We start from the raw sequence: 11,732 nt of genomic DNA, 5'->3' as shown, positions 1-11,732 counted from the left end.
CAACACCACAAGAATGCATTTGTTTCTATCTGCTCCTATATCCAGAAGGAAATAATAGAAGGACAGCGTTCACGACTGGTCTCATCTGAACTTGATATATATATATATATATATATATATATATATATATATATATATATATATATATATATATATATATATATATATATATATATATATATATATATATAAAGAGTTCATGAGCAGTGGTGGTGATGAGGACAGAATCAAAGATTACTTGGTGCAGAATTTTGTGCGGAAAATTAAGGATCGTTTTGGGGATCGCAACAATATCAAACTGGCAAACCGGCGCAAGGGTAACTTCATTTACAGCTCTGCTCTGACAAAAGATGAGACTGTGGAACGCCTGAATGAAGATGGACAACATGAGAATGAAAAGATAAAGTGGGCTGCCCTTCACCTTCGCAAATTGATTTTGCAACTTCCGAAGACCAAGACACCCATCCCTGCCAATGTCCAGAGTCTCAAGGAATGCGCCTCTACTGTCCCCATACAGCTTCAGATGCAGTTTACAATATCTCCTGAGGGACTGTAAAGCCATGGAAGTAAACTGCTCTCGGCCTTGGCCTTGCATCGTTAATGGGATCGAGGATGTCTTTGGATATATTAAACAGAGCGGGTCATTCAATCAGCTACAGTGAGGCAAAGGGCGGAGAAACAGAGTTTGCATATTCCCTGGAGTCCAACAACAGTGATGCACCAGATGGTATCCGACTCAACCCAAACTTAGCAATAGCGTCAGTCTGGGACATCCGCGATGCAAACATCGAGACACTGGATGGAAAAGACACATTCCATGCCACAGTCGTTCATACTTATCAAAATATTCTGCCTGATGCTGCTGAGTCCGTGAGATGAGCTTCACAGTTCCGAGAGGGAAGAAACCGGCGAAGGTTTGTGGGCTTGGAACGAGAGGTACGACCCTTCCGGAAGACACTCTATGAGGCTATATTCTTCAGTGACAGTGTTCCAGCAAATACTGCAAGCAGCACAGTGTCCCAACCAGAAAAATCAGATAGGGTAACGCTGAAAGCGCTGGATTTGTACTGGTTTTGGAAGTTTAGGGAAGGCAAGGTACCAATGCATGCAGGTTTCATCAGTCAGTACAGAAAAGGCCCTCTTCCTCTCCAGAGAATGTGTTACATGGACCCCATTTCAAGCTCACCAACTAATAACGATGTCGTGCGAGAAACAATGGTTCGAAGACTCAATGTAGTAAAGAAAGCAAACCAAGATTTTGCCATTGTAACCTACGACTTGGCAGTGGCAAAAAAGGCTTCCTCAATACAAGAGGTAGAACGACCATTATTTGATGATTTACTGATCTTGCTTGGGAACTTCCATGTGGAGTTGGCCTTTTACGCGGCAGAAGCGACAATGAACAGTGCAAGTGGGATCGAGTTCATCCTTAGAGGCAGATGTTCTGGCAGAAGGATCCGTGAATGGATTCATAAAGGGGAAGTTTTATAACAGATGTACACGCATTCATGACCTTCTGGCAACTGACTTGGAAATTAAACTGCATGAGCGGTTTCAACTCACTATCCCTGAAGAGGAATTGGAGATGTACCATCAAGCCATGCACACTGTCCCCGCTGATCCAAGTCTTGATGCGCATCTGGAAGATCCAGCAATCGTACAGCATCTTGAAATGTATGAAACCTACTTCCAGGAGGTGTTGATGGCCGTCACGGGTCAATGGCACAGTTCTGGGGCATCTACATTTACCTCATCAATCGTCTCCACAGAGAACTTCAAAGATGTGTCAAAACCAATGATGTAAGAGGTTACATAAACGTACTTCCCAAGATCTTGGACGTTTTCTTTGCTTTGAATAGACCAAACTACGCAAGGTGGGGGACACTCTTCCTCCATAAATTGAAGACTGCGAACCCCAAGGTCATCAACATCCTTGAAAATGGAGCCTTCTCCATCCGAAGAACTAAGACTACAGCCGTTCTGTAGTTGATCTCTCCCTTGAACAGACGGTTAATAAGGATGCTGGCTCCAGCATGAAGGGCATAGTAGCGTTTCGAAACTCGAACCAAGCTTTGTGAAGATGAGCCCTCACAATGACCCAAAGGGCTCTGGTGGCCTCTGAAATGAAGGCGTTCGTGGGACTGGAGCAAGGAGACAGTGCAGCTTCCCAGTGCTGTCCATCCAGGGTGAGGAAAGACAATCTGAAAATGGCAGCATTAAGCAAAACTGTAGATGACTTCTGCAACCCATTCGGAGATGAGACATCCCACACCCATGTGAATATTGCAACAGGCAGAGCTGCATTAAAAGGAACGGAAACATACTTGCTTTCCACACTGCAGCGGGGACAAACAGCAAGAGAAAAGTTCAAAAAAGAATGGGACAACAGTTTGAAACGCTTCCTTAAGCCAGTCAAGAAAATCAAGATAAATAATTTCGCAGCAGAATATCTGAAGAAGACGCCATCTCAAAATGCCTCCAAGAGGGCACAGACAAATGCTAATAATTTCAGGGACGTCTTCATACGCATGATTGTTGTCGCGGAGAAAGGCGACCTTAACCTGCGTCATGTCCGAGCACATCCAATTATCAAGTACCCTCTGTCTCTTGCTCACTGCAATAGGTTACGGGTCAAGACTGAGAAATCAACACTGCTGAACAAGTTGGAAACACTACAGATGGAGCCAATCACAGAACAAGACTTACCACACAGTTACGTCCAGGTGTATGATGGAGGGCTCTCACTTCACTCTGTTCTTGCACAGACGCATATTGGGACATCATTCAGCTCGATTGTTCGCACCATGCTCTCAGTATTGTGTTCACACGGGGGAACTGAAGTTCACGTCTGCTTGGACAAATATGTGGAATATTCCATAAAGGACAGCGAAAGGAAGCTCCGTGGTGCTGTCAATTCCGTCTATGTCATTGCTGGGCCAGAACAGAAAATCAGGCAAAGTGGAGCAAAACTTCTTGAAAACAGCGTTTTCAAGCATGAGTTGGGGAAGTTCTTGTTGCGACAGTGGGAAAATGATCACTATTGGGACATACTTCATGGAAAAACGTAAGTGGTCTCCTTCGGCGGACAATATCAACACTACATGCCAGATGAAAGCAACCGCATCACTGTCACGAAGCTAACAGAATATCAAGGTGACCATGAAGAAGCAGACACGTTGATAGCTTTCCATGTAGCCAATATCACAGAAAGGAACGTCATCATGAGGGCAAAAGATACAGATGTGTTGATCATCTTCATCGGCTTGCTTGGAAGGCAACGCCCAGAGATCCGGACGAGGATGAACATTATCATGGACTGTGGCATGGGAAATCGTCGCAGATACAGAAACATCTCCAACATTGCTGCTGTATTGGAAGAAACCAGACCTGGACTGCCCCGAGCTCTTCCAGGATACCATGCGTTCACAGGATGTGACTTCACATCAGCCTTTTACAGGTAGGTAGGGACTCCATGCGCCATTTCATTTCCAATGTTCTTTGAAACAGTCGGTGATGATATAGCATTGAAATACGTACAGCAATCCATTAAATTTTTGGTTGTAAAAGATACATCCCTAAATGTAATGCCATAAAATGGTCCAAATTATGAAGAAATTACCATTAATCTTTCTTGATTCTGAGGTTTCGGTATCTTTCAGGAAAGGAAATGTCAAGCCACTCCAAATCCTTGAGAAAGATGAATCGTTGCAGTTCATCAATCTATTCACCAGTATGGGGGAGCAATTTGATGATGTTGATGTTGACGTGGCTTCAGAGTTCGTCTGCCATATGTATGCCCAAACGAGGACTCGAGACGTGGATGAGGGAAGATACAAAAAACTTATTGAAATGACTGGAAAAGTTGACAAGGTAAAGTAAAACTTATGAAGTACATGTATTTGAAATATTTTTAGTTATGTCGGTTTCAGGTCGCCTTGTCAATCATGTCATAACGAATGTTTCATTCAATTTCCAGGAAAAGCCCCTGGCCAATGTGAAGAAGCTGGACTGTGCATTGCTGCCACCTTGTCGAAGGACTCTGGAGATGAAAATCCGTAGATCCCAATACATCTCTATCCTGTGGACGAACGCTACAACGGCTGTGCCAATGACTGGATTGACACCATGTAATTATGGTTGGTCAAAAGACAACGAGGGTATACTGCAGCCAATCTGGTTTGAAGGGTCAGAATTTCCAGACTGTTTATTCACAGATTCAGTGGAAGGGGATAACGTGACATCAGCTGGCGATGGAATAGATAGAATAGATCAACAGGACTGTGATGAAGAACAAAGTGATAGCGATAGTGAAGTCGATGCATGGAGTGGAGACTGATTCTGACAGTGAAGAAATTGACATGTGCGGGTGATTTCGCCCTTCACCTTCGCTCTTAATATCAAAAAGTGGACGCTTTCCTTCCAAGATGAAATGTTGATATTTCATATGATCACAACTAATAACTATAAAAATGGTTTTTGTATGTTGCCATGGAGCACATTGGCATGCAAGATCGACCCAGTTTAAGAGGATCATCTTGGCTTGAATTTTTCATTTACGTAATACAGTACTGGGTAGAACAAATCAATGTAAATATTATGTCGTCCGTGGCTCCGAATTCAGACGGTCAACAAGTGTTCAGGACTGAAAAGCATATTCAAAATTACTTATCTTGGTTTTAAAGGTATCAACCCCAGTATGAAAAGAATTCCAGGAATGAACAATTAATATCTGGAATCAGTGTCACATGGAATTCTGGGTGTTGCCAACGTGACCAAATTGCCAGAACGGACACCTACTGTAGAAAGCTCTGAAATCTGATCGCATTGGGTAATCACTATGATAATCCAGAAACTATAATTTTAAGCTCTATATTTGTTCCAGTACTCTTATACTTACTCGATCATTAGATTATTTTCTTATCCTACATTTTTGTATTTACGGTTGTTTAAGACTTTAAATTGTTTGATGTTTGAAGTTTACTTGTGGAAATATATCCCATAAATTAATCTCATTATGAAAAATGCTTACTTTCACCTCTTTTTTTTAATAGGGTGTCCACTGGCAGATGGGTCTGAAGTCCATGGTCCTGAAAGACCCCAAATAAAATATATTCTCCTGCCTTTCGATACCTCGTGTCTGGGAAATCAGGTCGCCTAATTTTGTAATATTCCAGGAGATTATTTCATTGAGCTGATCTACGTCAATCCAGGGGAGAGTCAGCTTAGGAAACCACTGGCAATGAGCATTCATGATACATGGGGTCCAACTGAACATTTTGTAATCGATTCCAAGAGGTTACCTTATGAGCTGATCCAGGTCAATCCAGGGAGGGGAAACTGGCAGGGGTAACCCACCAAAGCAAACCACTGGTAATGAGCATTCATAATACATGGGTTCCGATTGAACATTTTGTAATTAAATAGATTCCAAGAGGTTACCTCATGAGCTGATCTTGGTCAATCCAGGGAGGGACAACTTTCAGGGCAACTGGCAGGGGTAACCCACCAATGGAACCCACTGGCAATTGGCATTCATAACACATGGGGTCCGACTGAACATTTTGTAGTAGATTCCAAGAGGTTACCTCATGAGCTGATCTCGATCAATTTTGAAGTGTCATAATTATATTGATGACTGGAGGGGGTACCCCACCATAGAAAATGACTGGCATGAGCCAAGTTTTGCACGAGGGATGACATTTGGGAGATATAAGTGATATGTTATGGGTTACCATACAAAGCTGATCCAGATCAACTTTGGGGAAAGTTAGTAATGCCCCCCTGGCCACACCCACCACTGGGGGCATGCCAGTTCAGTTCTGTACCCAGGGATGGACATGGGACACTGTGGTAGGCAATAAAATTGGTTACCTTTCCAGCTAACCAAGTACCCCTGGACTCTTGGTCTATTATATATACATGCATATGTGTAATTATATGCAGCCTGGTGTTGGCGCAGTGGTTCGGGCAGCGGCTTGGGATCCAAAAGGTCCTGAGTTCAAGCCCCGTTGGGCCACTGAATTAATACACCAGGGGGTTGACCTGTCATCCTTCCGAGGTCGGCAAAATGAGTACCAGTGTACTGGGCCGGTGTATAACCCGGTTAAAATAGGTGTACCATATCCCTGTATCGTAAGAGGCAACCAGGGTTGCGTCAGGAAGGGCTTCCGGCGTAAAACATGTGCCAAATCACTATGCGGATCATACGGATGATCCGTTGTGACGACCCCTAACGGGAGCAGCCGAAAGAAGAAGAAGAAGATGTGTAATTATATGCAATAAAAGATGTCATGACAATGCTCATGTGGAATAACAGTTCTGCATTCATATCGTCATGTCTTTGTGCAGGAACATGCATATACTGGTATGCATACACAGTATTGTTGATTGTGGGCGGTGCAAGCATTCTGCCTCCTCTGGTCGGAACCACCCGGCTGTTGAGAAGCCGCCCGCCACCCCCCCCCCCTCCGCTCATGCCCTTTTCCTATCCCGAAGCCCCTCCCCTATTCTACAGCCCCTCCCTCCTCCGTTCTTTTGTTCCGTTCCCCACCATCCCCGTCAACAAAACATCCAGGTACAACGGATCGCCACCCATATCGGTGATGTGCGGCTCTGCGGGAAAGACAGCATGAGGTCCACCCTGCTCCTTCGCCATGCAAGGGAAACACCGTCACAACCTAGACGACAAATGGGATGGACACAACTTGGCCAACCGGTGAGTTTGGTACGGTAAGGTGAGAAGATACACACCACACTCATCACATACACTTTGCACGCAAGTCCAGGGTGGAAAGTCAATTCCCGCGTGCTTCCCTTTCGGGTGTACATCTAAAATCCTATATCTCACGCACAATCTTCTTTGGAGGCAATGGACCTCAGTCGTCACCGTACAGGGACACACGCTGGGCATGGTGCGGCTGGGTGCCTGATTTCTCCTTCGCCCCTCCCACCAATTGCCCTCCGCCACATGCCTCATTGATAGTTCAGGGTAGAGTTAGGACATCTCTGCACAACTACACACAGGTACGATGCACACATACAACCACCGTTTCGGTTTCGGATTCCTCATCCATTACGATACCGCACAGCCACTCATAAATATTTGTCGTACGTTTTGTGTCAGCACATCACCACATAAGGGACACCCACTGTTGAAAGATCCGACTCTTCCCAATCGACGACCTTTTCTCACAGCCACTCGTATGTATCCGTCGGGTGTTCTTCGACAGGTTCATGCCTTCCCACCCATTGCGATACAAGTATCTCCACACCTGTTATTTCCTCCTCCTTATCCCCAATTTACACCCATATGCCCCTCTCCCCCCACGAGTGCCTGTTTGCAGGAAAACTGAATCAAGATCAACACCAACACCGACAAGACAGTTGAGCGAACCTGTGCTAAAGGTACTGCATCGACCACGCCTCCACCCACTCACCGGCACCCCTCCACGGAACAACGGTACTGCCTGCACACCGGCCCTCGAGCCACAATACGCCAGCAATGTGCCGCTAGTTCCGGCCCATTCAATATCTACTCTTAGCATGCAAACATGCCGTCTTGGGTAGATCGGTTCTGTCCCACCCTCACTCCCCGCATGACTATCCCCTTACCCCGACCCTTCAGATACTGTTACGAAGCACACACTCTTCCTTCTTCCGCTAGAATATCGACAAAGTTTTGGGTGCTTAGGCCGTATAACGACGCAATCACGTACCCAAGGGGCAGCAACAAGGGTACCTGTCAAACGAATGTTTCCCCCCTTGTTCCGTCAGGTTTAAGCCAGCTTCAACAGCGTCCTCGATGCCCTGCGCCAGTAAGTTTAGCTCGTCCATCATTTGTGACATAATATGCTGTGCGTACACCACACACACATAATCGGAAGGGCATCGCGAAGCATTGCCGTCCTTCACAGTGCACCCCACCCTTGTTCGGGTATCTAACGGGCGCTCCACAAGCCCGGTTCCAAAATGTTTAGGCAATGCATGCCGTGTGCCCAGTGCCGTAATATTCAGACAATGCATGCCATGTGTCCGGTGTCTCCCCCTCCCCTCCGTTACTCCGACCAGTACGTGACTGCTTTTCTGTACTTGCAGACTGACCGGCCGCGCGGGGATGCCCGTCAGCCCTGATACTCGCCTTTGGACACCTGCTATCCATTTGGGAATCCCGCTTCGTGCTCTGACAACACCGTACCTTGTCGTGTCGCGAAGGCCGACTTCCGGAGTGCGGGCCCGCACCGCCACGGCCCTTTATAGAGTTTGATCGGGTAAGGCGATCCGACGCGGCGTCGGACCTTCGAGTCCTCGTCGCTCGGCACGCGCCATACGCTGTCGCGCCACGTGGCCTGACCAAAGCTAAGGGGTGCGCCGCCACGACCCTTTATAGGGTGTGCTTGGGTAAGACGACCCGGCACGATACCAGGCCTCGTCCCCTCCCGGTCTCACGGGTGGAAGACCGTCTCCCGAGGCCGCCAAGATGCCCTCCTTGGGGGTGTCCGTGACTACTCACAAGGCCGACCCCACCGCCCCGATGCCCACACGTAGGAAGACCTTATTTGAATTGCATCTGACGTCAGGGACCGCAATCGTCGCTCGACGAAGCGATTACCCGACTTTGTCTTTAAAGGCGCACCCCGCCATATCCATCCAACCGCACCATCGCCCTCTCTTTCGGGAACCCATAATCGGCGTCCGGTTGGAAAACACCCGCTTGGCCACTAGACAAAACCCTGGGAAAACGGATTCGGAAATTCGGTGACCCCGACCATTTCCCTCAACCACTACTAACCTTTCATCCCCATCGAGACCATTTAATTTTCCAAGCAACTTTGGGCGCGACGGGCGGCTCCGCGAAAGGAACGCTTCTCGCCTTCCGTCTCGGGGGCTCGAGGTCAGGAGAACCTCGTCCCTTCAGAGTCACAGAATCGTCGAAGTGAGGGAGGAAACTAGATCTTACTTCCGGTTCGCTTCGGGCTAGAGTCAAGCTCAACCAAATTGTCGGCAGGCAGATCGTTAATCTAGTGCTTTACTAATAAATAAATTATTTATTTATTTATTCGTAAAGGGGCGGGGAGTTTGACTGGGGCGGGTACGCCTGTCAAACGGTAACGCAAGTGTCCTAAGGCGAGCTCAGGGAGGACGGAACCTCCCGTAGAGCAGAAGGGCGAAAGCTCGCTTGATATTGATTTTCAGTACGAATACAGACCGTGAAAGCGTGGCCTCTCGATCCTTTTGACTTTTTGGGTTTTAAGCAAGAGGTGTCAGAAAAGTTTCCACAGGGATAACTGGCTTGTGGCGGCCAAGCGTCCATAGCGACGTCGCTTTTTGATCCTTCCATGTCGGCTCTTCCTATCATTGCGAAGCAGAATTCGCCAAGCGTTGGATTGTTCACCCACTAACAGGGAACGCGAGCTGGGTTTAGACCGTCGTGAGACAGGTTAGTTTTACCCTACCGATGCTAGTCTGAGGTGAGTTCGGTGCGCTTTTTAGTGTTAATTTGGGGAGTTTCAGGTGTTAATTCATCGAGTTACGGCTGTTTGAAAATTTCAGTGTTTGTTGCCATGGCGCCGAACGCCTTGCCAAGTTCAAGGCCGCGGCGTGTTTTCGATAAAGATGGTGTTTGAAAGTCATTTTTCATCCCAATAAAGGTTATCGTCACATGCCTGACATGCTTAGCTCTCAGATTGTGTAAAGATTGTTGGTGGATGGCCGAATGTTACGGTTTGTGACTTTGATGAAATAATATTAAATAATTCCGTGAATTCCTCTGGAGAATTGAGATTTTTGCTTCGGTCGACGCTACGAGTCCGTTTTAACTTGGATCGCAATTCTGTTTTCACTTTTGGTAATGGCTAAGTATGCTTTACACTCCGTTGCCCAGATTTTGGTAAAAATCGGATGTTTTATAAGATTTTATCTTGGATGCCGGGTCTCGGGATGCGGTAGTTTGGAATCGTGTCCACTCTGCCTCGCGGGAAACCAGAGGCTTTAACACGGCCTTACACGTTTGTTTTAAAGTCAATTAAAATTTTGTTTCCAGTTTTGATAATCCCTAGGTTTGCTTAACACTCGGTTGTCGAGATTTTGGTAAAAATCGGATGTTTTATGAGAATTATGCTGGGTGTCGTATCTGAGGCTTAACTGAAGATTATGCTAATGAGCAGTATTGTAACATAAGGCCTTACGCGCTCGTTTTAAAGTCAATTTCAATTCTGTCTTCACTTTTGGAAGCGGTTAAGTCTGCTTAACACTCGGTTGTCGAAATTCTGGTAAAAATCGAATGTTTTATGAGACTTTGGTCAGGTGTCTTGTCTCGGCGAGAGGCGGCGTCGTGAAACGATACCGAATAGTTTCTATCCGCCTCGTGGTGCGCCAGAGACCTCAACACGGTTTCCCGCGCTGATTTTAACTTCTAATTCAATTGTGTTTCCACCTTTCGCACGGCATCAGGTTGATCGACACTGAAATAAAGCAAATTCGACCTGAAATTCATTTTTAATGAGGAAAATGCATCGAGTGCGTGGAGTGGTTATGGATGCCGTGGATTATAGCAGGCACGAGAGAAAGCCTAGAATTGTCTCCTCGAGGGAATGCCTACTGTTGGCGTCTGGGAGAAAAACGTTTACATTTTTGAGGGTTTTAGAATACGCTTTACGGGTTCCTGTAAAAATTCCGGTGCAAAAGAGACGCTTCAAGATTGTACAAAAATATTTTGGCCGCCGTGTCACGGGACGCCACGTTGAGTTACATAACGCTTTTGCGTGTGCGCGTTGACGTCATCGTGTGTCGTCCTGGCTTCCTTACGAGTTTGAAAGGGCCGTCGAGTCTGTCCTTCACGTTTTCATCCATGGTTAGCTGTAAAATCTTTTCGTAATCCTCCCTCCCCCAACGTCTGCTTTTATGTGGCTAATTAATCGCCCCCCTCTGCCTCCTCTTTTCCTTCGGCAAATACGCGCGGTACTCGGTACATTTCAACTGCAACCTTCGTCCAAATTACGTATCCTCATACAAATTTAAATAAAACGCATATAATGTGATCATAAAGCTGCACGTCTGCGTCGTTCAAATAGTCAACAAGCACAATGACGGATTTTGTTAAGCGCTTTATTTGGGTCACGTGGAACTTTGGGTTTCAATGGGGGTGGAACACCCAACCTCGGCAGGCTGGCTCGTTTGAATGAGCCCTATGCCAATCCTGGTGTATGGTCGACAATGAGAATGACCTTCACGATTAGGCATTTCACTCCAAAATGGCCACCGAGCTTAGTTGTGTAGATAACAGGTCGCCATAAGCACCTGAAATGGCCACACTCATATCGTACATGAACATATATGAATGCTGCAACTGTGAACAAAACATCTTTTATGTTGATAATTGCCCTCTATCATGGGTTAGAATTCCATGAACCTCCCATGTTATAGATAAAAGTTAAGAAGAAAAAGCCAATGACGTTAAGAGACCTGTCTGGATGCAAGAATTGGCCAGTTGTAACTGCCTGCCAAAGGGTGTTAGGAATGATGTTGGATGCTATACCTTTGCATGCCAATCCAAGTACATGTGTTGTTGATGATGGGTACAGGTCTCCACGATTGGGCATGTAATTTCAAAATGGGCCCCGAGCTTAGATTTGCAGTCAACAGGCCTTAAAATGCCTGAAATGGACATATTTTCTATCATATTTGAACACATGTGAATGCTGCCACTATGAATGAGCACTGTTTAAATTGGTAAG

General features: G+C 46.2%; 1 protein-coding gene, 1 long non-coding RNA gene and 1 pseudogene across 2 annotated transcripts; all 3 read left to right on the top strand.

The window, feature by feature from the left end:
* The first annotated feature begins 206 nt into the window (after nucleotides 1–206).
* On the top strand, nucleotides 207–3,082 carry LOC147031237 (uncharacterized). Its single transcript, XM_085860217.1, has one exon. The coding sequence runs from the start codon at nucleotides 2,094–2,096 to the stop codon at nucleotides 3,066–3,068; it is 975 nt and encodes a 324-aa protein (XP_085716343.1). The 5' UTR covers nucleotides 207–2,093; the 3' UTR covers nucleotides 3,069–3,082.
* Nucleotides 3,083–3,594: 512 nt separating this feature from the next.
* LOC147031236 (uncharacterized) lies at nucleotides 3,595–9,226 on the top strand (annotated as a pseudogene).
* Nucleotides 6,587–9,766, top strand: LOC147031235 (uncharacterized). The gene is made up of 4 exons (XR_015052506.1): nucleotides 6,587–6,715; nucleotides 7,344–7,459; nucleotides 7,774–7,814; nucleotides 8,095–9,766. It is a non-coding gene; the product is annotated as an uncharacterized LOC147031235 (long non-coding RNA).
* The last annotated feature ends 1,966 nt before the right edge of the window (nucleotides 9,767–11,732 follow it).

This window comes from Eptatretus burgeri, chromosome 2, assembly GCF_056783735.1.
Source record: "Eptatretus burgeri isolate ZD-2024b chromosome 2, Ebu_testis_v1, whole genome shotgun sequence".
Classification (NCBI taxonomy): domain Eukaryota; kingdom Metazoa; phylum Chordata; class Myxini; order Myxiniformes; family Myxinidae; genus Eptatretus; species Eptatretus burgeri.
The sequence above is the reverse complement of the archived record's forward strand: the minus strand, read 5'-3'. Positions and strand labels throughout refer to the sequence as shown.